Source organism: Lonchura striata, chromosome 3, assembly GCF_046129695.1.
Source record: "Lonchura striata isolate bLonStr1 chromosome 3, bLonStr1.mat, whole genome shotgun sequence".
NCBI lineage: Eukaryota > Metazoa > Chordata > Aves > Passeriformes > Estrildidae > Lonchura > Lonchura striata.
The window spans coordinates 53,274,354-53,302,184 of NC_134605.1; the positions used below are offsets into that span (position 1 = coordinate 53,274,354).

Genomic DNA, 27,831 nt, shown 5'->3' on the forward strand with positions numbered 1-27,831 from the left:
ATACTATTTCTCCTAGATGGATTCATCAGTCATTAGCTCTGTTTTGGCACATTTACCAGGTTGTTCCTAACTAAACTATACTGGAAATAAGAGTCTGTCTTCCTTTCTTCCTTTCACCTTATGCCCAGTTTTTCACTCCCCTCTAACTTAATTTCTGCATTCTCCATAGCTTCCAGTTAATGTAGTTTATATTGTGTTGATAGCCTACACATCACTTTAGGTGATCCTCTGTCAAGGTCTGGTTAGGTACATGTGAGGTTGTTGTATCCAGCCTATCCGTGTCTAATGCACTGATATGTGAAGGGACTAGGAACCTCAAATTAATGACATTAAGTGTATAAAATAATAATGCAATAGCCTGCAATTAATAACATCAAGTAAATAAACAGTAAGTTTATTTTCTGTCACAGAGAGATAAAGGTCAGAATTTGTACGGGCCAAGCAGAGATTCCTTCAGTGTTAAGAATTCATTGGGAAAGGGTAAAAGATCTCCTAAAAGCTCTAAAAGGATGGGTTGCTGAGTATTAGGAATTAAGGAGAAGTGCTTCACAGTCTTTCTAAGATAAAGCTCAGCACAGTGGCAAGGATCAGAAAACGTGAACTCTGGCATCATCCTTACTTTAAATAAAGTTATTAAGTTAGCCTAAGTTTCTTTGAGTACAGTTTTTTCCTGATAAAATAAAAGTTTTGTGAAAATCAACTTTTTCTTTTTTTCTGTAGAAATTATTCTGATTTCAGGCATATTTCTTAATTTTCAGGAGAAATATCTGACAAAAATTTGAAAATGGTAAATTGTCACTTCAAAAAATTAACTGAGGTTTCTGTAACTTCTCATGATACAGATTTTCAAAGTAAGGTTTTTTCTTCTAGTTTGAGGATCAGGAAGCAGAATTAAAGCAGCAGAGGAGTGCCAGAATTTCCCTACCACAGAAATGTGATTACCCTAAGGGATCCTGTCCATCATGTGTACACCATTCCAAGGCAAGGGTTAACCACTGCCAGATTCCTTTACAAATTATTGGACATCAAAAGGTTCAAATGCCTTCTTGACAGAATAAGGATTTTGAATACATCATAGGACCGGACTGTAAAGAGCATGTTGAGCAAAGCTCTCCCTCCAGAGTGTGTGTGTTTGTGGGAGGATGGATTGTGAGAGAATAGAGATAGTGCTGAAGGCAATCTCGACCCTGAGGAGTTGCAGCTGTCCTAATTACCAAAGGGTAGGAACAGCCTGCCCTTAATAGGTCACAGCTGTGTCGAATGAGATGGGTGTTAGAAGAGAGTGGATTAGCTGCTCGAGGCAGAGTTGGATGGTTGTGTTCCTGTGAGGAGTAAGGGCCAGGTGGTTGTGCTAGGAACAGCAAGGGTTAGTATGTGCTGCAGGGGACAGGAAGGAGTCAGCCAGCCGTGCAGAAGGAAGAGAAAAGGAGTCAGTGTTGTGAGGAGCTGTCCCTGAGAACTCACAGACAGAAGGTATGAAAGTTTTACAATAAGATGATAAACCAACAGTGATGCCAAGCACCGACACCAATAATTGGTGGCCCGTAAGGGGATGAATTCCAACATATGTTTGCTTTTCTTGGTTTTGGGGTAGAATTACAGCTTTTAACGTATATCTGTGACTAATACACACATTACTGAAGAAAATTACAGCCACTAAGTAGAATTGATATCGAGGTATTGTTTCGCATCATCTACAAGCGCAGTAAAGAGGGGTTGTGGTGCATTTGCAATTGAATGTGCCCTAATTGCAGACCTTCATTGTGTTCAAACACAGGCAGCTATATTTAAACTTTATGAGTGAAAGGATAATTAGCAGTCATCTGCTTGCCACTTTTTAATTTAATTCCTCTCTTGCCCAGTGTCAGGGCGGCCAGTAAATGTTGGTGGTTTAAGCCACCAATGAAACTGTGACTTTTTTATCTGAAAAAAGATTATTGATACCAAGGCGCAGCACAAAAAGGCAGAGTCTGCAAGACATAATTCTGATTTTTATTCTGATTTAAAGCAGTTTTGGCTAGCTCAGAAGAATTGGATTTGAAATACGTTATTTTGCTTAGACAGCCAGAGTAATTGATCAGGGACTAGTGGACATCCCAAACCATGATAAGAACTGCTCCAGTTCCAAGGATTCAGCATGGCAAAGCTGCCTTTGTTACACAAGTTTATGGTACCTCTGTCTGTGTTTCTGAGTAGACTCTCGCTCTATATCCTTAGGAGTGAGCCAAGAGAGAGAATTACACCTCCCCAAGGGCATGGCATCTTTCTTCCAGCTGTCTGACTTTTGAGTTCATAGCATTTTTTAAAAAATCATGGTGCCTTCCTGCAAACAAAACTGAGTGGCAAATTTCACATCATGTTAATTTTAGTGAATAGCAAATATAAACAAGTCTGCCAGCTATTTAAGTATTTGGAGACAAATCTGCTATGAATTTTGCCTTTCTTTAGAAGTTGAGATAAACAATGGCATTTGATCTACAAATAGCAAAAATCATTTTGGGAAAAGACTTAAAAAAAAAAAAATGATGCAGTCATTTCCAGTGCTTTCTCATAATTAGCTGGTCATCTTAGGATTTGTCAAATGAGATCTTCTTAAAGCAAACTGGTGAATATGTGTGCAATTTTGTAGGTGATTTCAGCTGGCAAGCCAGCAGTCTCTCTGGGGTGCAGGATGTTTATCGCTGGCCACAGGGTAAATGAGGGCATTGAACACACTCCTGCATTCAGTGGTCTGCCTGAAAGGAGCTCTGCAGGCTGCACCCTTGCAGTGCAGCACTTGCCAGGCCTGGCGGGAATGAGCAGAGCGAATGACTTCCTTTCAGCTATATGGGCAAAAGACTTCAGGATTTTGGATGTGCTGCTGCCTGCCCCTTTTTTGGCTCTGTATCAAAAAACTGTCCTGATGATCACTAGACCTTGTAAGAAAGCTTCCCCCCCTTGAAATTTCCATGGGGTTTTTTTGGTTTTTTGTTTGTTTGTTTGTTTGTGGTTTTGTTTTTTTTTTGCCCTTCACTCAGTGCCAGGTGGCTCCACAGGTTTGGCTCTCCTTGGCTGAAGGAAGATAGTACACCCGGTAATTGCCTAGCAGCAGCTAAGGCATTACTTTGAAATCACTTTTAATTCAAGCTGGGTAAAGTCAAATACAACCAAAGCACTTCTTTTTATAATTTTTAAAACAACTCAGTTGCTGGTCTTTTAAAAAGAGAAAGAAAACATCACAGACAGAGTGAGTGCTGGCAAGATATGTGTAACCAGTCTGCTAAATACAGGGGGGAAGCAGTCCATCAGACTTTACTTTGGTGTCAGCAGTTTAAAGATTTTTCCATGCTTCTTTTCCTATGTGTTCTATGAAGTTTGTAATAATGTTGTCTGTTCTAGATGGCTTTGCATTTCAGTAGAAATTTGTAATTTATTGAGATTTTAAATTATGTCTTGCTGGCAACATAGAAGTTGTTATCCCATAAATTTCTGCTGAGTCAAAGTAACTCAGTGGTGTGCACAGTTTTTGCAACTTTATTGTGTTATTATATAAACTCTATGGGGAAAAAGATATTTGTTCCACTCATGATAGGCCAAGATTGGAAAAGCACTGTAAGCACAGGAGGGATGTCTAAAATTTCTTGGGAGTGAGATTTATTGGGCTGGGGAATGGCCTCCCAGAAGGAACAGTGAAAGTTGCTCTCTCTTAAGTGCTGGAAGCACTTAAAACTAGAGCTGGAAACATACTACAAAGTAAGTGAAAGTAAACTTTTTGCAGCAATAACGAGTAGGGTCTTTGGCAGTCGTGAGTGTTTGGATTTTTTTGTTTGGTTTTTTATTGCTGTGTTTAGGCTCAGGGATGACAGCAGAGGGATAGAGGACTGAGTATACAATCCATCCATCTGGCAGACTCGCTGGGCAAAGGAAATAAAGATGGTTCTTGCTTTGTTAGTGGATAGAAGAGCCACATCCATGACCCACACTCAGTGGCAGGGTGTTCTCTCTACCTCCTTTAAAAGCAGACAGAAGTGAAAGAGATGGAAAGGAATTCTCTCAAGCAGCAAATAAATAACTGACAATTGGATAAGCAAAATGAAAGGGCAAAGCCAAATCTGCTCTTAGTATTTTGATGAGTTTTGTTTCACACAGTTTTATCCTAAGCATAAGATAAATATATATTTAGATTACTTTGTTTGAATATTTAGAATATTTAGATGAATTCCAGGCAATGGGGTTTTGCCAGTGAGAAGTACTTTAAATAAACAAGCTTAGTCTGCCTTCAAAGACCATCACCTTCTTTAAAGATATCAAAGAGATTTTAATTCAGGCACCAATTAATGAAGTGAATTCTAATATTTATTAGAACTCCACACTTCTGCTTCAATGTACTTCTCTCAGTTATATATGACCCACAGAGAAAATAAGCTCCAGAAAACTAAACTTCATGCATATAATGTATGAAAAGATATTTGATCCAAAATATTTTCATGCAAATATTGATTATCATAATAAAAGGAGAGAGGGGGAAAGTCCAGAAAGAACTCTGCAAAAGGCAGTATGCATCTCTCTCAGACTCAGAATAAGATCCTTCAAATTATGCACATTTCTAAGGAGGACTGGATTTTAAAAAAATACATTCAAATGATATCCAAGTTAATAATTTTACATGTCAATAACAGCTATCAAAATATGCACACTTTGCAGTAGTCTGTGCTTCATTTGTTAATGTGAGCTTAATCTATTAGCGTTGTAAGAGTGACCTTTTTTTCAGCAATTTAGGATTCCTGTAAAAGTAAGTTGGCCAATCTCATAATTATACCAGGGAAAAATCAGAAGCCAAATTCAATGATATTTGGTAGATGCCAGATATCTGGGGATATCTAGTGAGATTTACTCTGGTGTTGAAGATTCCTGTAGGATAAAGACTGGTATGGTTCAAGGAACCAAAATTCCTTGTTTGTCTTTTAATGAAATACTTCTCCTCTGTTCCAGTCTGAGTGATGTAATGTCCCTAAGTGGATTTCTCTGAGCCCTGGAATTTCTATAATAGCACTGAACATTGGCTGGATCATGTGGATAGCAGGCACTGAAATAAATGCTGCTGCAGAACTGCAGGATGGTTTTATTAGTGTTTTGGGTTTTTTATGTAAAATTGCGATACAGATTCTTCTGCTGGGAATTCATGGCACACAAGGAAGAAGAGCACGTCAAGGGTGCTCTGTACATAGGCACTGCAGAGCTCTTAGGTATGATAACGTGTATGTATGAAAAAATAGCTACCCAGCTTCAGTTCAGTCTGGTTCATTTAAGTGATGTTTTTCTAAATGACTGAAATATGAACATCAGACTGGTGGGGCCTTACTTTCTCTGCTAGAAAATACAGGTACCCAGCCACAGGGAAGGTAGGAGCTGCTTGGTAGCTATTGAGTATCTCCAAGAGAATGCTGAAGAAGAGGGAAACAGGTTTCTGTCACTGCACTTTGAGATTGCCATGGAAGGAGAAGGGGCTGGGCACCCTTTTCCTTTCCCTCTTGAATATATGCTGTCATCTTTCCCTCCCATTTCTATGATTTGAAGTAGTGTAATTAGATAATACAGACTTTTTGATCTCTCCACAAATGCACTGGCTTTGAGAACAGGAGGAGATGCAGTGTTTCCAGTAGACCAAGCATCCTTCAGTGGAGGATGCCACCCAGGCTAAGCCAGAGAGGTCCAGCCAAGCCATCACTGTGACTGCATCCCACCCAAGCTTCACTGTCAGGTGCTGTGCAGCCCCCTCTGAAATGCAGGAGTGCACTGCCAGTGGAGGCTACTGCCTCGTGACTTCATTGTGGCTTTCCAGTGCTTAACATTGTTTTGGTTTGGCTCTTACTGTCGCATTCTCAGTTGTGGATTTTTTTCCCTCCAGTGGCTGCTGGACTTCTTTGGTGTTGAAAACTTCTGAAAACACAATTTTCCCATGCCTGGGCATTCAGAGGTTTGGACAAAGAGGCAGAAAAACTACTGTTCTTTTTTTATTCCAAGAGAAGTTATAATATGCTTTCTATTGCATCTCCATGTTCCTGGAGGCTTGATTCATTATGTTGGTGCACTTGTGGTTGGCAGTGCAGCTATTGACTTCAAAGGGTCAAAGCAAAGGTTTGGGATGGAATGGATTGCTACAGCTTTTATCCCAGGAGGGCTTCTTTACAACACTTTTTGAAGATGAGGTGACCTGAAGTTAAATATCATAATTCTGTAGAAGGCAAAAGTCCCTTTGGGAGCAGACTGGCATTTTTCACTTCCAGCCTCTTAAGAAAATCCTGATGTAAGCAGGGATCAGATGCATTAACAGGGATGAGATGCATTAACAGGTTTTCTGATTGGCCAGGGTCAATAAGGATCAAAATAAATGTAAGATTGTTTTCCAAAGGAAATGAGACAAAGAACAAGTACAAATCCTCTACAGCAAATCCATACACAACAGCTTCTACCTTTATCCTGTGAAAGCCCTATGAAGGTTCACTTGGTGATGTGGGAGTCTACAGGCAGCCAACCTTCAGAGAAGAGGATCTCCTCATGGGAGGAGAGCCCTGCTTCAGCTCCTTGTTACTCAGGTAAGGAGAGAAAGATGATGGGATTGTTCATGATTATCTGTGACTGACTTCCTCTGCTGCATGTGAGAGGAAGAGAGAAGTACACTAGCTTTTCTTCTCTGGTGTGAGCAGTATCATCTCCCTCCACACAACTAGGCCTTTTATTATAGTACCAAGATGAGTAGGAAGGGCCAGGAGAAATCAAGATGAAAAAGTACTGACTCATATAGCAAAGAAAAATTGAAATGGTTTAAAATGTGAAAGATCCCCATCAGAAACAGAAGAAATTACTTCACTGAAATTTTTGATACCTTTTTTTTTTATGTTGGTCTTCCCTTATGTCCACAAACAGAGCAAATGATTTATATAGAAAAATCCATTGTTTTTGCTCTGCTTCTTTCACTTTATCTCCAACAAATGACCTTTTGGCTCAGCATCTTGGATTCTTGTTCAGTGGAAAATCTTTATTCTCCAGGTCTTTTGTATTATGATGTCCACCAAGTGTGGGAAAAGTAGGGATGTTCTTCATCTAGCAGCAATTACTGTAGGAGTCCATCTGTCTGTGGTGGCCAGCAGAGATGATGTGCTGGACCCTTACCAGCTCCAGTTCTGCTCTGCTATAGATACGAGAATGGTCCATAGACTGAGATTTTCCAACAGGTCTGTGGAGGAAGTGGAAAATATTGACAGAAAGCAGCAAATGACTGGGTTGGTGGCTTTAAACAATTTGTTTGCATTATAGTAATTACCTGAAAAAATAATCACCTATATGAGCAATCTTTTAATTCTTTCCCTGTGTAATGAAGGTGTAATGCAATGGAGCTTTCTTCTGCTATTGTTTGTGCTGTTTCCTGTTCTACAAGGCCAAACAGCTTCTGTGACCTTCCTGCAGGAGGATGGAAATAGGAAAAATTTGGAAAAGCCAGGCTTTTTGGGTTTTGTGAGTATGGTTATGTTCATTGATATATGGTCAAAACAGAATATATTGCCCAGGTAGATTATACCTTATGCCTCCTGTTTTGTTACATCTTCCTTACTCTAGTAATTTTTGATAGGACTTCAGGTCTAAGAGCACTCTTCATGTAATTACTGCAGCATCTTGCCTTATTACCACCCAAAAAGCTTCCCCTGAGTCCAGTCACACACCCTGCATGCCTCACACCGTGCGCTCCCAAATTCCCCCTCTGCCTTCCGACCCATCCGCTGTGCCTCCCCTCATGTCTCACCTGCACAGCTCGGTGAGGTGCCTTCCCCTGCCGGCTGCCCTGCCAGGGGCTGCTGGGGAGCGGCTCTGGGTGCCCGGGAGGAGCTGCTGTGAGAGGCTGCTGCACTAGATGGAGCGCTGGTGATGCTGAGCTGCACAGCCTGCCTCTGCGCTGGGCTTTTGCCCGGATCCGGCACCTACCCGCAGTCAGGATCTGAAATATAGGCTTGTTTATAGGCAGTGATCTGCAGCAGATTGCCCTCAGCTGGTTTTGCCTGGTTTCTGCTCCTTCCCAGAGGAAGTCACCTCTGGGTCTTCATTAATTTCAGTGCCTTAAGTGTCCTTAAAAGCACTTTAAAGCTAGAGTGGGATGGGATGGGGATGGTGTGTCAGCATTTTAAACTTCCTAATGCTCCCTTCTCCCCCCCCCCTCTTTTTTTTTTAATCTATAAAATGTCTATTTAAAAAACACAAAATGTTACTATCTGCCTTTGCTCTCCCCTCAGCCAAGGTAATGCTGCAAGCTTGGCATTATCAGTTGTGCTGGTGAAATTTGATCTCCCTGTCGTATCGATTGTGATGTACTTCGGTCAGGGCTTGTGAGTTCTGTATTGATCTGTCCAAGAAACTGCTGAGGAGCAGGGGAGCAAGGTCTGTTGTCTGTGTTGTTTGGAAACTAACAGAAGCTCTTATTTTTTTGCCAGCAGCCTGTTGCACACTTGACTATTGATCCTTTATGTAGGAATCTGGCTTTAATTAGTACCAGGTTTTCCAGTATTTGTGCAGAGTGCTTTGACCCTAGTCCACAGCCAGTTTGCAAAATCAGACTCTCAGTCTGAGTTGCACCTTTATTACGTAGTCTTCTGAGAAAGAAATCATTAAAATAATTGGATTAAAATTTCTGTGTGTGCTGAACCTGAAGTACTATTTTCTAAATCAAAAAATTGCATCTATATAAAATGTGTTCAGAAATATATTTTGGCCTTGATTAGCATCGTGCACTTAGGTACCCTGATGTCTTCCTGGCCTGGTAGGCATTTAGATTTGGTGTATGCAGCTCTAAGGGCAGATGCAGAATCCCCTGACTAGACTGAATGAGGCTGAAAATAGTCATTCCTTCTCCCAGCCTAGAAATTCCAGCATTGAAAAGACTTTCTCCAGAAGCCTAAAAGAGAGACATCAGTCATTCTTTCCAACCTCAAAACAGTTTTATGGAAGGAAAATTTTGTTTTCCTTTTTTCTTTTTTCAATTTATTTTCTTTTATTCTTGGAAGAGAAGGGCATGGTAGATTTTTCTTTTAGAGTGTATTTCATGAAAAAAACCAACCCACAGTAAGGTTAAGTGGTTCATATACAGCTGATAAGTATCAAAGATATCGTCAAAGTTTTCATGTATACCAGTCCATCTGCAACAGAAATTTTTTTCTACATGAAACAATAAAGATTATAGATAGTAAATATATGACTAAAAGTAAGCTAAAGCAGTTTTCCCATGACATATCACCAAATGAAACATGAAAAGAGCACTCTTACTCACTTATCAAAACATTTCTCTGTTATTTATTCAATACTGCCTGAAATTATAATAAAAAGTGACTCAGTGAAAAATGACTGTGTCATTTGATAGAATGTAATCCATGTCAGTAAAATTACATTTCTAAGTCCTGACCATCTCCCACATATACGTGCAGGTGAATAAGGAGAGAGAGGGAGAGTCTTTTAAAAAAAAAAAAGCCTTTAAGTAGCTCTTCTTAACCAGGTCCCAGGTGAGTACAAGTCTTGAGCTGTCACACTCTTCCTGCTATGCCTGAGCATCCACTGCAGCATCTGCAAGACTAAGGAGCCAAAGCTCCTTCACTCCACAGCATCCAAAAGAAACTCTTGGTGTGTTTCAGCTCCAGTGGCTCAAGAATACCTAGGATTGCTGCGGGTTTTCTGAAGACTTTGGAGCAGGCTCTGTTTCTAGAGCAGGGTGGTAGAAATTCTTCCTTCCTGGACTCTGGGGGAGATTTCATGGTGTAATTCCATCTAGTCTTGAAATGTGTAATTGATCATATTCTTATGCCAGGATGAAATCCACAAGGGGTTTTATCTTTTTTTTTTTTTTTTTTTTTGTGTTTTTTTTTTTTAATTTTGTGTGGGTTTTTTTTGTTGTTGCTGTTTTGGTTTGGGGATTGTTTGTTTTATTTAGGCTTTTTCATTGATTGGTTGATTGTTTGATCTGGGGTTTAAAATTAATTTTAAAATTATGCACTAATTTGGTTTGAATTCAGATAAAACATTGACCTAAAGATACAATTAAAGGGTGGTCTACTACATTGCTTGTTGCAACCTTAGAACAATGTAATACCCAAATTCTTCCTTTTAAATTGATTATTTGGCCTACTTGCAAAGGGATTTGGACTTAAAAACCTGTGGGAGATATATAGCAGAGAATCTTCATGTTCTGACTAAGCACATTAATGTTTATCTATTTCAATCAACATTTCCTTTATAAAATATCAATGTAATTATTAAACTTGTATATATATTAAACTAGACCTGTCCTGTATTTGTGGACAGGTCTAGTTCAGAAATCAGTGTCATGGAAACATGGCCTAGATGTTATCTTCATGAGGTAAGAGTACAACAGTTTGATAAATTGTTCTCAAAAATATGTGTCTGTAGTTTTCTGTCAGTTCAAAAAGGCATCTCCTGCTGGATCTTTCATGGGGCAATCCCTGGCCCAGCTTGTACTCCAGAAGAGTTGTGAGATTATGACTGCATGTGATTGTGCCATTTACCTACACTGCTAAACTGAATGCAAATTGGAGAAAGGAAATTGTTAAGAGATGGCACACCTGTGCTTTAAAATCATGATGGAAAATGAGGAATCAAGGAGGAACAATCTTCATTGTAATCCCATTGTCCAGGCTGGCCTCAGTAACAAAAAAAAAAAATACAATAGCATAAAATAGCTATCTCAAATTCATTATATTTTAATAATCAAACCACTCTTAATAAGGTAAATAAAAATATTTCAAATACTTTGTTGTCAGCTTCCTTGTATAGTAGTCTCTTTCTTATTGAAGGAAAGAAGCTTAAACTTCTCACCACCCTGCAATGCGAAGAGAAGGACAACATAGCTCTGAAATACTCAACCACCAGCTTTAGTGAGCTTTTTCTTCTTGCTCTCAAGAGGGCACCTTTCCCTGAAGTATCTAAATATGCTCTCCAGGCAAATTCAAGCATCATGTTCTTGATGAAATGTTGTTATATTTAGAAATAAATGAGGCAGGATGCATAATTTCCCTCCTTCCCCTTTGTTGGTGCTTTTATGGGAAGACTTGTGTTCAGAAGTTAATTGCAGCATCCCAGATTGTGCACAAAATAGGCACTGCAACTGCCAGTGGGTGCTATTGTACGGGGAAAAGAAAAGGAACAATGCCATACAAGTGTCACTTTGGAGTTCTTTTTACATTTATTACCACCCCAGGAAAAGAGTGCTGACTTGTTTGCCACAAAAGGGATTAAATGGCCTTGCATGACACTCTGGGAAGGGATGTCTAGGTGAAAGGCATGTTACAATAAACAGGGTGGTTTGGGCAACAGCTAAGGAAGGCAAGAAATTGCAAAAACCAATTTGCCATGTGGATTTGACCCCTTTTTGAACTTTCACACAACTTTATGTGCTGTTTTGCTTAGGATGACAAACTGATACTAGAAACAGAAATATCTTCAATTTCTTCATCTGTCAATACACCAAGTCTGTTTCCCAAAAGCAGGAGTCAAACAAAAGGGCATCATTTCATTGTTAGCAGCACAGTCTTTTTCAGCTGGTGTTTGGTCATAGTTTTCCTTGGTGTGTATTTCCACAGTTTCCCTGGCTTCCTTGTTGCCTCTTTGGTCAAGTTAGGCACATGCAGAAGGTCCTTCTACCTTTCTTCCCCAGATATGCACACTTCTGTGCAAAGTAACCAAGCAGTCTAAACCAGATTTACAACATGTTATTGGTTTCATTATAGTACACCTTTCAGCACTGGAAATTTTTATGTTGTTGTATAAGCAGTAGTTTATCCTCTTGCTCCATGCTACAGTGGAGTACAGTTGGAGTTTTGGCTCAGAATAAAAAGGTTTGGGATGCTGAATTATCAGCATTATGACCTGAACTGGCTTCAGGGTTTCACTTCTGCTATACTGGCTAGCTGTGGCCTAACAAAAGTACAGCCTATGGTGACACAGTAACATCCTGAAATGGAAAATATTTACTTTGTCTATTCATTCAGTAGAAGCAAACTCTTTCTAATGCGTGTTTTCCCAACACCTGCATGTGGCACATCTCCAGCTTGCCAGTTTGCCTGATGTACTTTGCTGATATCTGCTAGGCTCTGTGTTTGTCACACACATTTTACAGGAAGTTCTGGCAAGCACACTAGCTACCAAATAAGATTACAATAACTGGTGTTGTTTATGAGCTTCTGCAGGTAAAATATGTGTTTTAAAATAATTAAAATATGCCCATCCTTTCAGTACCTTTGAGGTGCATTTGAGCATCTGTTTTGTTGCTGGTATTAGAATATCATCAAGCTGTACAAGCTAAAGTGGTCCTCTATGTGGCACCTAAAGCAGTTCAGGACAGGTGTTGAGCAGAAGTCAAATTGATCAGACATTCCTCTAACGGATCAGAGTGCTGAGAGTTAAATTACACATACACCAGCAATCAATTCACCACACTTTCTGCACTTGAATAGGTGAAGTCAATCTCTGACTGTTAGTCATTTAAAAGAAATATCCTTTGTTGTGAGTGTGAAGCACCTTGTACAATATCTGGAGCTGTGATTTTAGTCCAGCTGGATCCCTTGAGGAGGCTGATCATGCAGACAGTTTTCAATCATAAATCTCTCCTTCCGAGTCAGGAAAGAGCAGGAGAAATAGATACAGAAAAAAAGATGTTTTGTTTCAGGGGTCTCTACTGGCAGAACACAGACAGACCCCATTCAGGCATGCTGGGCACTCTTCACAGTTACACAGACCATTCAGCTTGAGCTCCTGCCAGTGAAGGAGGAAAGCAATCATTGCAACTCCATGGAAACCCAAGGACTGAAGTAATAGTAACCCTGAGCTTGAAGAGATGAGACGTAATTCCATCAGGCATAGCTTGGACTATGACTATGTAAAGAAGTCCCTTCTATGTGTAACAGAAGTTGTGATTAATTGAGAATTCAGTCCCAATATGGTAAAATACATAGTAAATTAATAGATAAATATAGGTAAAGAGATATTTTTTTAAGTCATTTAGGAAAACCTGTTCAAGGAGTGTTTTTCACTCTGCTTTAGTTAGGCTCTTCTGCCATTCTCCTTTCCAACTATCACATAATATCTGTCAGTACCGAAGAGTGGTCTTTTATTTGATGGTCACTTCTGGATGATGGATTTTACTTTAACAATGTACATTATGGAGTTCAAAAGCAATACAAGTTTGTGGCAAGATCTGTATGATAACTAGCAGTACCAGGAGGGAAGAGACAGCAAGGTAACAAGCTGAAGTTATACTTCTTTGTAGTGCATCTTGTCAAGTGTGTGCTCTGTTTGTTTCCAGTTTATATCTGCTCAGATTTGTGTCTCAAAAATTTAGTTACAAAACATTAATCTCCAAAGAGACAGTTGAGTTTGTCTGGCTAAATGTACAGTGCATCATGTACAGCACACTAGCATTTGTTTGTCAGCCTTTGGAGTTTCAAAAACTTTTTCTCTCTTGGTATTTATTTGTTCATTTTCCTAAGGGTGGCATTTGACATTTAAGTGATTGTTATCTAGGTCTTCCTTGCCTAAATTTTACTTCAGCTGAGAGACAGGGTTAAGACAAATGCCAGTAAATATCTTAAATGCAGTCTTCTATTCCATTGCCTAAGACTTTATTGATGTATTTTCACTCACACTACTTAAAACAAACTGAAACACACAGAATCTTCCCTATCCTTAACATAGTTGTGGTCACATGTTTTATGTCCAAAATCCTGGCCTGAGTGAAGTGGAAGTTTTGCTGTCAGCTTCACTGTAAGTTGATGTCACTTCAGATCTTCAGACCAGGATATATTGTCTTTCCTTGCTTTTTTCTTTACTGGATTATCTGTTAGCAGATTTTAAGGGAAAATAGAAATAGAGCTATGTTTATGCCTCTCGGTGAGGTTAAAATCCCTCTCTTTTTATTGCACACAAGATTGCAAGAGAAAAATCTGCAGAAGAGTCGAGGAAAAGTGGGGGGGGGGGCAGAAAGTAAGAATAAGGTCCCAAGATAAAGAGTAGGGTAAAATGTTCTGTAAATCTATTATATGCAGTCATTAAGGCATGATAAAGGTCTGACATTTTACTTCAGCAAGGATAATGAAGACTGCCATTTTTACATAGATTCATGGCACTAATGCCAGAGGGGTTATTAGGTCTGACTTTGTGATACAAGCCCTTAAATTATGCCCATTAACACTTTTGTTGAGTTCAGTAACTTGTGTTTTACTGTCGTCATCCAGAAAGACATGTAGTCCTGATGCAATGACCTCCAGAGACAGAAAATCCACTGATAGCCTTGGTAACTTAATCACATTTGCTGTTGCAATAGATACATGTTTTTACTTTGAGCATGCTTAGTCTCAGTTTTCAATCAGTTTTTTATTGTAACTCCACTGACAGAGTAAAAGGCATTTTGTTTCTTCTTGGTGCCCTGGCCCCTATGACTCAAAAGTGTGTTCACTTTTCGCATTGCAGTAGAAGGCTGAAGTATTTTTGCTTCTGTTACCATCCTGATGAAGCCAAATGCTGAGATCAAGGTGCCACCACACCAGGCTCAGTATGGTCAAGACAGAGACAAACTGAGGTCCAAAATTGGCTGTCACTGTATGCAGAACTTCAGCTTGGCCTCTTTATAGCAAATCTGTTCTAAGGCAAATACTCGATCTGGTCAAATATTATAATGGTTTCAGAACATTTAAAGATGTTGTTAGATTTCCAAAGTCAGCACATTTTGTAACAGGCTCTGTAACTGTCTGGCTCAGGTGTGAAAAGCCCACAGCCCATACGATGGAGTTTGAGTGTGGAACTATTTCTGTGGACATGTGGAAGCAAATTTTTTATTCCTTGTTATAATCATATAATACTGAGGATTATAGCAGCCTGATACCTTAAAATTGCACTGAAAAATTCTTATTTTGAACTATTTTCCCTATTTTCTATAACTGATTTAGCTTAGCACTCTGGGCCTTAGCAAAGGCCATGCCGTGAGGTAAGGTTTTGATTGGAGCTCCTCTGTTTCCATAGGAATAATAACTTGTTTCAAAGCATTTGTTTGTGATATTTAAAGAGAAAGGGAGAGAGGTTATTTCGGTTTGCTTGACAGCATTAATTTATGTGAGCAATATGTTATATTAATGCATGAACACCCACGCCAGGCACTGTAAATGGCTGCCCAGGTCTTGTAGCCTTTCACCTGGAACACTTACCCAGTTTTCTGACAGAGAGGAAAATACAGCTTCTGGACCTTCACAAATCACAGCCCTAACCCCTTTGGTAGCCATTTCCTTTTCAAAGTTATTTCTAATTTTAGGAGACTGTGAAAAGCAAACAGAAGGGCATATTTTGATTCTGACAGCAAATGCTTGGCAGTTTGGGGGAAGACGTGTGGCAGTTTCAGATCTACAGAACTTCCCTCTGAAGCTGGTACATGGCACAGTTTGAGGGTCTGACTTACAGAAAGGGCAGAACACAGAGGAATAACCACAGCTTAGGTTGTGTGTGGATATGTGCTCATGAGAGGGCAAGATGACGCAAATGATGCAGAAGTAATGGCTGGCTATGAGGGAGGATGGAGCACAGACAAGTCTGCGACTTGAGGCATTTTCACCAGCATGTCAATTAGACCTGACTCTGAGTAGATGAAATTGTTTTCTGAAGGCAGACAGCCTGCCAATAGTTCTGAGCTGGTTTAATAGTAGTAAAAATGCTTCAAGCCATTAGACATCTTGTTTATGAGGCCCCATCACCAACCATGCAGCTGTGCTCATGGTGACACCAGCACATAGTTAATATATATTTACTTTTGGCCATGCCAGGCACAATTCATTCAAGCATATCCAAATCCAAGAAATCCTCTTAAGATTTCCAGGACTGGGTAGGCAGTTAGGCACATGCAAAGCCTCTGTAAAGGAAGCAGTGAGAAAGCTAAAGAGGAAAACCTTGTGTTTATTTTTTCAGGTATTTCAAACTGAACACATACCATGTTGCTTTGTAGACATGAATTCTCTAAAATCTGGGATTCCGAAAAAAAATTACAATTTTCTTAAAGAATCAGGTATTTAGAGATGTTTTTCTTGTCCATGCTTTTATCTCCTGCTGAGCTCCCCTCTCTACGATATGCCGAAAGCTTTTTCTTGACCTGTCTTCATGTCCCTGCTTTCCCCTCCCACTTCCTCTGTCTCTCCTCTCACTCAGCCCTGCCACTCTCTCTGTACCGAGCTCAACATGTGCCCAGCCCCTTCCTGCTCCCTCTGAAAACCCATCTGTGCTGTGAAACTCCCCACCTACAACGACCCCATATTGCTGTCTGGATCCCACTCTCTACTTGTTTTCTCAGTTTAAATCTGTTGACTTCAGAGGTGTTGCTTCTCCCCTTGCAGCTTTCAGCAAGAGTCAGAATCATTGCATCTGCCTGGGCTGTTCAAGGATAAAGTTTTCCTGGGGAACAAGAGGCTCCTGCTGTTTGCTCAGCAAAACAAATTGCACTCTCTGCAATTACAGCTGGTATTAACAACATTTCCAGGTTGAACTGGAGCTTCTTCCCAGGAAAAGAGCATCCTTGTAACTGTCCTGCTCTCAAATCTTCTGACTTTGTAAGGCAGGGAAAATGCATTTGGCAAAACCTTTTCCCAACAATGCTGGGAATCGTTAGTGAGGCTTAGGGAAGGCTTCTGCTAGAAGTTGCTTCTGCACTTTGCTAAATCCTCAGCCCCTACCCAGGGAAGCTTATACCATGCATACTGTCCAGCATATCCTCAAGAGGTTTTCCCTTTTGCCTAGCAATTTTCAAGAACGTGCCAGAGACAGTTTTCATATACATAAATCCTACAGAATGTGTATCTAGCAACTTTGTATTTATAGACATGTTATAGACTAATTACGGATTTGGTGCAGTTCATGAGCACCAAAGCCACTTTGTGACAAGCATCAATCTCTGTTACTGGGATATGTCTGTAGCAAAGTGCAGATCTTTTGCTGTTATTCACATACCGTCTCAAAGTGGCCTTCCTTCCCTCCCAGTGAAACCACCTCACCAGATGGACAGGCACTTCAGAGAAAGAAATACCTTCTGGAGGGCTACAGACCCTCAGCACAGCTGAGCTCAGCACAGCTGTTGCCCTGGGGCTTGGTGGATACTTACAAGAATTGCATGAAGTTGTCTATTTAGAGTATTGACGATGACTATTCAAACCCACAGCAACTAAAAACAAGTATAGCTTATCCCAGAGACACCTGCCTGATGATTTCTGTGTGGGAAGAAACAGACACAGTGAAAGGGAAGTGAAACATTTTGCCCGAAATGGCATCTCACAGAATCAGATCTTTGCAGTGACAAATGTGCACTGAACGGAGCCAGATTTCACATTTTCTAAATGTGTTCTCAGGCATCTCTGTCATGATTGGAAACACCACAGCTGAAGCTGTCCATCGATTCTGCAGGTTTGTTAACTCCAAGTGTTTTTGATGGCTGGGCACTGAGGTCTCTGTTTACCCTGATCTCTCTATTAGCTGCTTACCTGGGCAGATTTCTGTGCCTCCATGAATCCTCATTGATTTTCCAGGGAGTGAAATGTCATTGCTGCAGCAGGCTGTGTACATCAGGTATATTGGAGACGGGATCATTAGGGTTCTGTGTAATTAGCAGTGCTACGAATGTACCCTGTAATGCTTTCTTTGCCCGAGACTGGCCCTGATTATCTGGGTTAGTGACTTCATCAGCTCCTAGCTCTACACTGGGGTCTCACACAACCTCCAGCGTGTTTATCCTCACAAGCTGAGGTGTAGGAAGTGAGCAGGGTACGAGCTGTTCCTAGGTCAGATGTTGGAGGAGACTGCACAAAGTCAGGATGAACAAGGAATTGAGCCCAGGTGCCTATGGCTGAAATGGATTGTTAGACATGACCACCTCACAGGTGAAGAAAACCAGGATACTGTTTGATGGAGAATGAGATTTTTTTAAGATGAAGAGAAAGTTTGCACCTGTGCAGATCTGATTTTCTTAGCCCTTACCTAAAATTATCCTTAAAAAGACTGAGTCATTTTGGTGTCATGCAACTGTGTATTGTGATGGGGTTACTCTGTACTCACAAATTAGGTAAATGTATGCCTGGAATATATGTATATTTTACTTCTAAATAACAATCACATTCTCATGAAGAAATTTATTGTTGAATTCCTTCAATTATCTGGATCTTTCTTTTCTCCCATGTTCAGTCAGGCCAACATTGCTTTAATCCTGCAACAATGGCACCTGATCATACACACCTGTTGATTTCTATGCAATAGTCTAATTACCTATAATTTTTTTTAAATCCACCCCAATTCACATACTTTGTAAAGCTGTCTCTTTTTTGAAGTTTCCTGTTGAGATACTTTTGATTCAAATTTCATATGAAATTTCCATTTATAGTTAGCTTTCAAGAGCTAATAAATTCCAATAACAGTTAATTTCATTAATAGTTCTGTCACACAGCCATGATGAAGCACCCAAACTCAATGCTTATCAAGCTGTTCCAATTTGGACTTCCTATACTCTAGTTAGCACCTTACAATACTGATCCTTAGTTGATTTGAAGCTATGAATCTGAATTGCGTGTCAGGCAGGGACCTGGGTACACATTAGCCTCTTCCAGGGCATATTTGGAAGGAAACCTGTGCATGTGGGCAGGAAGGAAGCTGTGGTGTGCTCCTGTAGGTCTTTTCATCTGTGTGACTGAGGGACCAGCACCCTGAAGGACACCATGAAGCCCAGCTGCCCTGCAGTTGAGGTTCAGCCATGGCACGCACACTCAGAGTGCTCTGCACACAGAAATAGTCACTGTCTGGAGCTCTTCACTTCCTTGAGGTCTGTGTAGGTGCAGCTTTGCATCTTCCTTTGGGGTCTCTGGCAGGGGGAGTTGCCCACCAGTATTCCCCAGCCACAAGGACTGGTTTCCTATAGCTGCACCATTGCCTGGTGGCCTCTCAAGTGCAGAGCTGCCCAATTCCAGCTTCCAGTGAAACTCAAAGCAAACAAGTTGGATTCAAAACCAATCTCTCTTAATTTTAGTAAGCACAAGATACTTGCATACTTGGTGGGATTTAAGATATCTGTCCTTGTGCCCTGCAGTGGCTTTGTCACCATCCCTCAGTGCTGTTTGAGCACTGGCACCTGTAGGATTTGCAGTTCTGCAGAGCCCCATCTCAAACCAAGACATCTCTTCTTTTCACAAAGGCAGCTTGCTGGTCCCTTGGTTGGCTCCATAGTAGAGCAGTAGCATCCTAGCACAAAGGCACAATCCTTTGCCTTTCTCTCCTGAGCAGGCTGCCAGCTCTGCAGTACATCCCCTAGCTCTCTCCAGGACATGTGGGGCTTTAAAGACATGCCAAGAGCCTGTGCTTTTTCTCTTTTCTCCAGGAACCCAGCACTCGACAGGCAGCTCTTTCCCACAGAGGAACTGGAGAAAAGTGATTGCCTTTATCAGATGGTCATCACACAGCCTCCAGTTTAGTGCTCCTCTGCAACTGGGATTTCACCAAATGCACATTAACCAATTACCCAAATTGGCACATTAATCAATTGTCATTAACTGATACAGGATCTAGCAAATGAATAAACTCCTTACTGGTCATCTTTAACTCTTTGTGTTAGTGTGGTTGTAGCTATCTGTGACATGTACTAATGCAACATGCTTATGTTAACTTCTATTTTTTATAAGCTCTTTATAAGCCACTTATAAATAGAAGCTTAATATGAAGTGTGACAGATCTCTAATCTTTAGTCTCTCCTTAGCCCTCCAAGCGCTTCCTTTCTGGAAATACAAAATATATCCAGTATGCCCTAGATATTCTCCACTCTTGCTGATGACTTTAGCTCTCAGCCATTGATTCTTTCCACTTCTTAATCAGTGTAAAAAAATCAGGGCTGAAACAGCCTTTTTATTTAAAATTTTAAAAATACAGATTACATCAAAGGAACATTGAAGGGGTGATGAATTGAAAATATATTTTGTTGCTTATGTGATGCTGTGAGGCAGAGGGTCAATATAATGGAGACATTATATGTATTGGAGACATTATGTATTCCTTCTTCATTGCAATAATGAGGATTGGAGTGAATTATGTAATGAAAGGTCCAAATACTGAGAAAACACTGTGCAGCATTTATGAAGTGTCAGTACTTTGTGGCATTGTCTTTCACTAAAGACCATGTGTGCAATGATGTCCCTGTTACCACTGAGCAAACCCTATGGCACAAAATGCCTGACTTAGGATTACATAGCAAATCAGCTCCAAAATAGGGGATAGACCCCTAATATCTTGGTACAAGGAAATTGTTATGAGTCTATACTGAGTTTATTTGTTTGTTTACTTCTGTGGAGGAAAAGCCTGCTCTTCAGAGTCTCAGGTGATATAGAAAATTTAGAATTAGTACCTCTTCATTTCAGCATGTCACTCAGATTTTGTTGAGCCCAATCCCTCCAGCATTCAGTGTTTTTTACTTTGACTTTAAAAGAAGTAAAGCCCTGTAGTTATTTTTTACCCTGTCCTTACATTCAGTTATGATCACTATAATAATGTATGTTTCCAGGCAATTAATATATGGATATGCATTCACAGATATGCACATCTACTGTATTTCTCACAAAAAGGAGAACACCTGATGTAGAGAACATCAGGTGCAGAACTTGCAGGATTTAAAGCACAGCCAAAGCTAACGGCTCAAATTGTAGCCTAACCTAACACTTTCTCAGCCAGGGATTCCTCCCCCTTTTTTTTTCTCCCTAAAACTTTTGCTGTTGCGTCACTGATAAATAACAGCCCTGTGCTCAGCAATAAATCCCTTTTGTATTTAAGGTTTTGCCTTCCTACACATTAAACCTCTCCTCATCAGCGTTACTTTTACTGTTCAGAAACAAATATTCAGTATTATAGGCTAGGAGTTCTTTTGTTTTCCCCCCCATAGATGTAAAACCCTGGGGGATTTACGTATCTACTTGATAGGCTCACACAATCTTAATCAGCCTATAATGGAGCTAATGGCTGTTTGTCATCCTTGGAGATATAAATTTCCTGGTGATGTCTACTGCAGTCAGTACATGAAGTATGCTCTGACTGCCAGCAAGGTCTAATAACCAGGAGAAGGGCAGCCAGCTTCATTAGCGAGCCTGAGACTGTGCCGGCTGCTTTTCTGGGGAACTGTGCTTTTTGAATACCGGGAGGGAATAATGGACAATACCGGTAAGTGAAATAAAACAGATCTTCATTCTTAGTGGAGCTACGGGGTTCGTTTGTATCCTCTCTTACTTGCTGCAGGAGATGTGCTTCTTTAGCCTCTGTGGCTTCTTCCTTTTAAATGTCCTTAATTAAAGCAAATTTTTATGTCTAAAATGTGACACACTTAAATGGTTAACCCCTTAAAAGTCTGGCTTTTTCTGCTCTGTTTCCTGGAAATGTGAACCTAAACTGTAATGTAGCATCTGCCTTTTTAAGGTATTCAGTGTTATTTTGGAAGCTATATGCAGGAAATGTGGCAGGAAGGGAAAATGCATGTACTTCAGAGAGAAATATCTCTCACTTTTTGAAATAGGTGTGGATAGGTAACTAATAAAGCTAACAAGAAGTAGATAATGTTTAGCTCCCATATGTCTTATTTTAAGCTGGCTCTGTTTTCTCTGTACAATGTCTTACTCTTTCATATTTGGTACATAAAATACTGAATGTATTTGCACTTTTAATTTTCTTTGATGTTCTGACTTTAGATCATGCATTTTCATCTCAAATAATGCATTTCACGGTTTCTAAGGAGGTGCACACATCGTTACATCGGTGATGAAATGCATTATTTGCATTCCCCTTTTGCATTACCTTGTATCACAAGGCAGAGAAAAAATAGAGGTTTTTGGGACAGGTATTTTGCATGCTGCTTTAACTGCTGTGAAACTTGAACGTGTCGAGATATCACAGATTTATTGGTACTAGTGCAATACATATTAGGAGACACAATCTGCAGTCGTTTCAGTGCCCTTTGAAACCTGCTCAGATAATCAGATTTGTCTAATGTTGACCTTAAAAGTGGCAATCACCTCTACAGTGTGTGGCAGAGATTACTCTACAGTAGGTTTTGGTGATTTTCAGGAGGTTGTGCGTGTTTTGAATTGATTTTTTTTTTTTTTTTTTTTTTTTTTTTTTTTTGTAGTAGAAGCAAAACTCTTGCTTATGTCTGCTAAGCTGTCCAGGTCATTCTCATCTCACATGTATCATTATCAACTTCTGTGACAAACAGATAAAAGGGTCTTGCTGCCTTAATTTCTGTAAAGTCCAGGACAAAAAAAAAAAAAAAAAAAAAATAAAAAAAAAAAAAAAAAAAGTTTTTCTAGAATTTAAAATTAACATCATGGAAAATTACATTGCCAGCATCTAAAAAACCTGGCATGGTTCTAGTAAAATGTTCATTTTTGGAAATGAGTAAGATTAGTAATACTCTTTGCACTTGGTGCTTTGGCTAGCTTTTAAGAAGCCTTAGCATAATAAATGATAATGACTTTTGTTTGATATTGCATGACAAGGCAGAATTTTCTGCTGGAGGAGAAGGATTCCTGCTCTCTGACACAGAATGTCTGTGGGCAAGAGATACCCTGGCAGGCAGAGCTGCTAATTCCTCCGGGTTTTTACATCCTTCAGCATCAACAACTGACAGTATTCAAGTCTTGATGGAGATACCACTTTAATCCAGCTATAAGAATCTGATCTAGAATGAGTCACATTTATTTTAAAGGCCGGTTTTGGGGGGATGAAGAGGGAAGCTAGTGTCTGAAAACCGTAGAAACAGATTTTCCTTTCTGTGGGGTTTTTTCCTTGTTTAGGATTTTTTTGGGTTTTGTTTTGTTTTGTTTTATTTGCTTGTTTGTTTTTTGTCCTAAAAAGAATCCAGCTTGGTTACTATCTGAAAAAAGTTAAAATTACTAAGGATTCATATCTGCACAACTTACCAGCTATTCTCAAAGCTTCTTATAATATTAGTTTGCTGAATAACTCCAGATATTCCTTTTCTCCTGCAGAAACGGTGACTGATATTTTCCATTTTTAGAAAACAACCTATACACCATTTAAATAGCTTAAAATGATCCTTTCAGACAATAACTAAAAATCTAGTTGTTAAAAAAAAAGGCCCCAAACCAACCCAACAACAGATGAAACTAAGCCATATTGAGGACATCATGGCAGAGGGTAAGGCTGTGATCCAGTTTCTTCTTCCATGGTTACCAGTGATCTTCCTACTGCCTGTGGTCAGCTTGCTCCAAACCCCCAGAGGGCTTCAGCCCCACGTGGGTTGTAGACATGCTTCCTTCTCCAGGCTGCTCTTCCAAGAGTCCTGCCACTTCCATACTTTGAGTGTAGGTGATACATCAATTCCCGAAGAGCCTACAGGGTGCTGAGTAAACACAGCCAGGTCTGTAGAGGAATGTTTAGGGCTCATGATCCCTAATTGGGATGCCAGTGTGGGGACTGTTCAGCTGAATACCTCTGTGTATCTGGCCTGTCCCTTTGACATTTACAGGGATGGGAGAACACCTTTGAAAACCCTTGTGGTGTCATCTGGGCACTTATGAGATCAGAGAGCAGCAGGATTATTTCCATCTCTAAGTCAAACTGCCTGATTAATTTGTTCTTCAGCAGTCTGCCAACTAAAATGTAAACACACTGATGTATATAAACTGGATACCTGCCCAAATTCTTCCTGGAGAGATGCTATTTCTGGCAACACAGAACTGCAGAATATTAGCAAACCTGTGTGTTTTAGCTACTGTTAGATGTAACAATTTAGTGTCAGTGAATCAGGCCTCTGTTATTAAACTCATCATGCTGCTGAAGAGACTATCAAAGTCAGACCATGGATAATTGTTGGGCAAAACTCCATCTTCTGCTCTGCATAACAGAAATATCTCTGTAATTCATTACTCTTCTCCTTTGCCATCCGTAAAATTATTTTCTGGCCAAAACTGTCATTTAAAAAGATCAGTGTTGCTAATAGGTCACCTGCATACACTTTGAGTTGCTATGGTTGATGGCATTTTGTGGGGTTTAGAAACAATGTTTTCATTTTAAAAGTCCTTTCCTTTAAGTGTTAGATTGCTCTTATTTTTATTCTCTGCACCAAGACAACTCCACATAATTGTTGTCTCGTGTGTTCTTTTAAAAGCCTTTCCTGGAATAACAATAAAATATTTATCTGTCTGTGTAGAGCACAACATGACAGTTCTAGTTGTATTTTTTGCCTATTTTGGCATCAGCTGTTTGTGACAGGCTGTCTGCAGGTATTCAGCTGCAAGGCTGCCTGCTGCTTTGGACAGCCAGCAGCTTCCACTGGCAGGTCCTGGGCTCCAGCTTTGCTGCACACATCTACTTTGGGCCAAACACATCAAGTCTGGAGACAGCAGTGATGTAAGAAAACTAATTTTTAAAAAATAGGAAGGTTTGGAAATAACTTGTGGGGTGGGGGAAGCAAATATAAGACCAGCAAGAAACTTGGAGTAGCAGGAAGAAAGAAGCTGTGGAAACAGAAGTGCTTCCAAGTGGTGCATTTTGTGGGGGGATTTTCTTTAGGGAGTGAGACCAGCAACATCCCTTTCCCCTGGAGCTCCTAGTCATCTGTGTCCTGCTTGGACAGACATCTCACCTTAAACAGTCAAATCTTGTACACTCATTCTTACCAAGAAGGATGCCAATGTGATGTGCCAAACACCCAGAGGAATAATCTCATGGGAGTGAATGGCACCATAGTGAGGTCCTGTGTCATGCATATCATGCCAGTAGTGAACAAAACCAGGAGGCCTTGTTTCATGTTTCTTGGGGATTTATATGACTTCTTTGCACTTGAAATATTATTTTAGCAGTAATGAGCTAGCTGTGGTTAATTGTTACCTTGAATTATGTAGGTTCTGCAGCTGTGGCTGCAGGCTATGCCTTCAAGTAAAAAATGTGTTTTAAAGGGACTGGAGGTCTTGTCTGTTGTATACCCTATCTCTGAGGAATATCCAGTAGGAACAACAAACTTTACATTTGACCTATAGTAAAACTTTGAGCTTTCCATTGAGGTGAGACTTTAACTTGAAGCCTGAAATGGGATGGTGATGATAACAAGTGGTCAGTTTAGTGTTCTGCATGACATCATGTGCTCACAGGAAGGGTAAGAGACACAGGAAACCATTTGTGGATGGAAATTCCCTTGCTTTTGAAGTAACTGGTCGTTTTTGTCTTTCTGTAAGTCAATAGGACTTATTTAGCATTCCTTAAATATAAGACTGCTGGGATTGAATGCTGGCTGAGGATTTGACCTTACAAATACTATATGTCTTACCCTCTTATTTTGAGGCAAACAGGGTACATCTTTCTAAAACACAAAGGAGAAGAGAAAACCAGGCAGAAGAACAAAACTGCGGCAGGAGGATTTCAGATTATGATCCTGATTTTTTATCAATTCATAGTGTTCAAAAACCTCTGATGTAGCTGAGCTGATCTGTGTACAGAACTAGGCTAGATAACAATCTCAGTGAGTTGTAAGGTTCATTTGTTGCCCGTAAAGGGTTCTGAAATCCTTTGGCCATTTAAAGCTTAAGCTGTCTGAATCATCCCTATGAATTTGGAAACCCATTAACACAAAACCATTTGCAATGGAGACAGCAGCCGTGTTACCACAGGTTTGTGAGCCCTTGAGACAATCCCCAATTCCAGCAGCAAAATCAGTCACATCCTTCAGCAGCTTCTGTTTTGATATTTGAGAACTTTGTCCATGTTCTCCCCAAGAGTGAAGATGTTTTTAGAGGGGACAACAGCACCTCCTTTCTCTGTCCCACTCTTATGTAAATGGGGCTATCCATACCATGTTTCTTTTATTGGGTACATTTGCCATGTAAATAGTTTATTCATGAACAATAAAATAAAAAGCAATAGCAACTCCTTTATACTACATTGTGTATTCTAATTTGCCTCCTGTTTTCACCCATGCCCCCGACTGAAGTGAACACTCTAGTGTATCACAGGTCACTGTCTGCTAGAAAGTTAAATTTCTTCTTGTTGTAATTTTAGAATAATATTCATGGCTTATACCCCTTTACCCAGAAGTTGGCACAGTGTGCTTATAAATCCATGACCTTGAAAGCATTTCTGTGAGGATTAAACTTCCTTGTGATGCTGCTGCTCTCTGTGTTATTTTCAAGTCTCTCCACACATAGTGCATAGGATGACTACGTAGGAACTTGCACTAGAGGTAGCCAAACACCGTGTAGCACTAAAAGGATGGAGCATCTTCTAATGTGGAGATAGTCCACCCACCCTCCTTCAAATGGTTCTCTTTAGCTAGAGATGCTGTGGTTCCACTGTGCTGACATGGACTCGTGATATTTTAAGCAATGATTCCAGTTGCTGCAGTGCTTCTTATGGAGAAGCAGCATGAACTCTAGCTGGTTTAGAGAGATGGTATAACACTGATCTTACTTACAAATAATTTCTGATTCTTTTTTTTTCTGGTAAAAGCTAGCAAGCATCAAACCATCTGGTTCTGAGTTCATGCCTTATGTTTACATCTGCTGGTTGTGTGGCATTTTTGGCCAGCTGCCTTCAGATGTCTGTTCTGCACTCTGGATCATCACTGCCACCTATGGTGACGAAGCAAGTGCTGTGTACAGAAGTAGTAATCCAAGTTTGTGAGGCAACACTTCTCCATATGTTTCCAGCAAGGATGAAACCAAAATTGCAGGAACCAATTATTTTGGCAGTACAAGAAATCAGTCCAGACAAGGAAAGGTTGTGTTAAGAGGCACTGACACAAATCATTCCAAGAAAACCAGCCTGTGTTCCAAGGGCTTTGAACACCTCAAACTGAGATGGCTGGGAAAGCAAGATTGCATAACCAAAGAACTGGTGGCTGATAATAAAGATCTAGTCTGCTGCTGTTTCACCATCATTCATTGTCTCTAACAGTGAACCTTTTATGAAATGTGATACTTAATTGTAGGGTGACTTGCAGGGGTATTTCTTTGGGCTCAAAAAGTAGACTGGATGGAATTTTACCAAAAAAATCCTCACTTTCTCTATTTTTTCCCCCTTTGTCTCACTATTTAAGCCTTTTTTATATTTTCACATAAAACGTTTATGAGACTTCTTCCTGGAGTATAATTGGAAAACATAAGCAGCTTAGGACTATAAGAATACCTAGAAACCTTCTCCCAGCAGACAGGAGTAAATCCTGAATAAAACTGCTGAGTGTGTCTCTAATCACTCTTGCTGGCAAGTGGGGCCTGGCCATCCCTGGGTGAGTGTCGCCCTGATTCTTAAGGTTTTCTAAAGCCTTCTAAGTTTACATTCTGTTAGAAAACTTTCCCACACAATTTCTATAAACAACATATTATTTTGCATTCCTTCATAGGGGTGAAGAAACTTAATATACTAGTAGTTTGTCCAATGTCTTTGGAGAGGTGGCCCATTCACTCTCAATCCACTGTCACCTTTGGAAAAATATAAAAGTTAGAGTCAGAAAATAAACCTTCTTCTTTACCTTGCAAATAGCAGGTAGCTCGTGTTGTGCTTTCACGTGTCCTATAGCGACAGGTGAGCATTAAGGTCCCAAGGCCCAAGTGAGTGGTCCCCAGTCAGTGCCCTGTGGAGAGGCAGGGTGTTGGAGAAGACTGGGCAGCTGGATTTGTTATCCTACACCCAGGGAGCTGTGTGTGCCAGACGCTGGGCACAGCTCCATGCCAGAACAGAGGTCCCATTTGCTGCTGGAGATGCAAGAAGAAGGAAGTAGCCATATCCATTTGAGCAGATCTA

The 27,831-nt window shown here is 40.2% G+C and overlaps 1 protein-coding gene across 4 annotated transcripts in view; it reads left to right on the plus strand.

Moving 5' to 3' along the window:
• Positions 1-27,831, plus strand: part of PHACTR2 (phosphatase and actin regulator 2) — a 134,211-nt gene that overhangs the window by 7,173 nt on the left and 99,207 nt on the right. Inside the window, exon 1 of one of the 4 annotated variants that reach the window (XM_021540416.3) lies at positions 20,771-21,243. The exons of the other annotated variants lie outside the window; for them this stretch is intronic. Coding sequence (XP_021396091.2) covers positions 21,231-21,243 — 13 coding nt within the window. The 5' untranslated portion in view covers positions 20,771-21,230. Of the gene's footprint in view, positions 1-20,770; positions 21,244-27,831 lie in introns of those variants that run through there. 4 annotated transcript variants of the gene reach the window in all.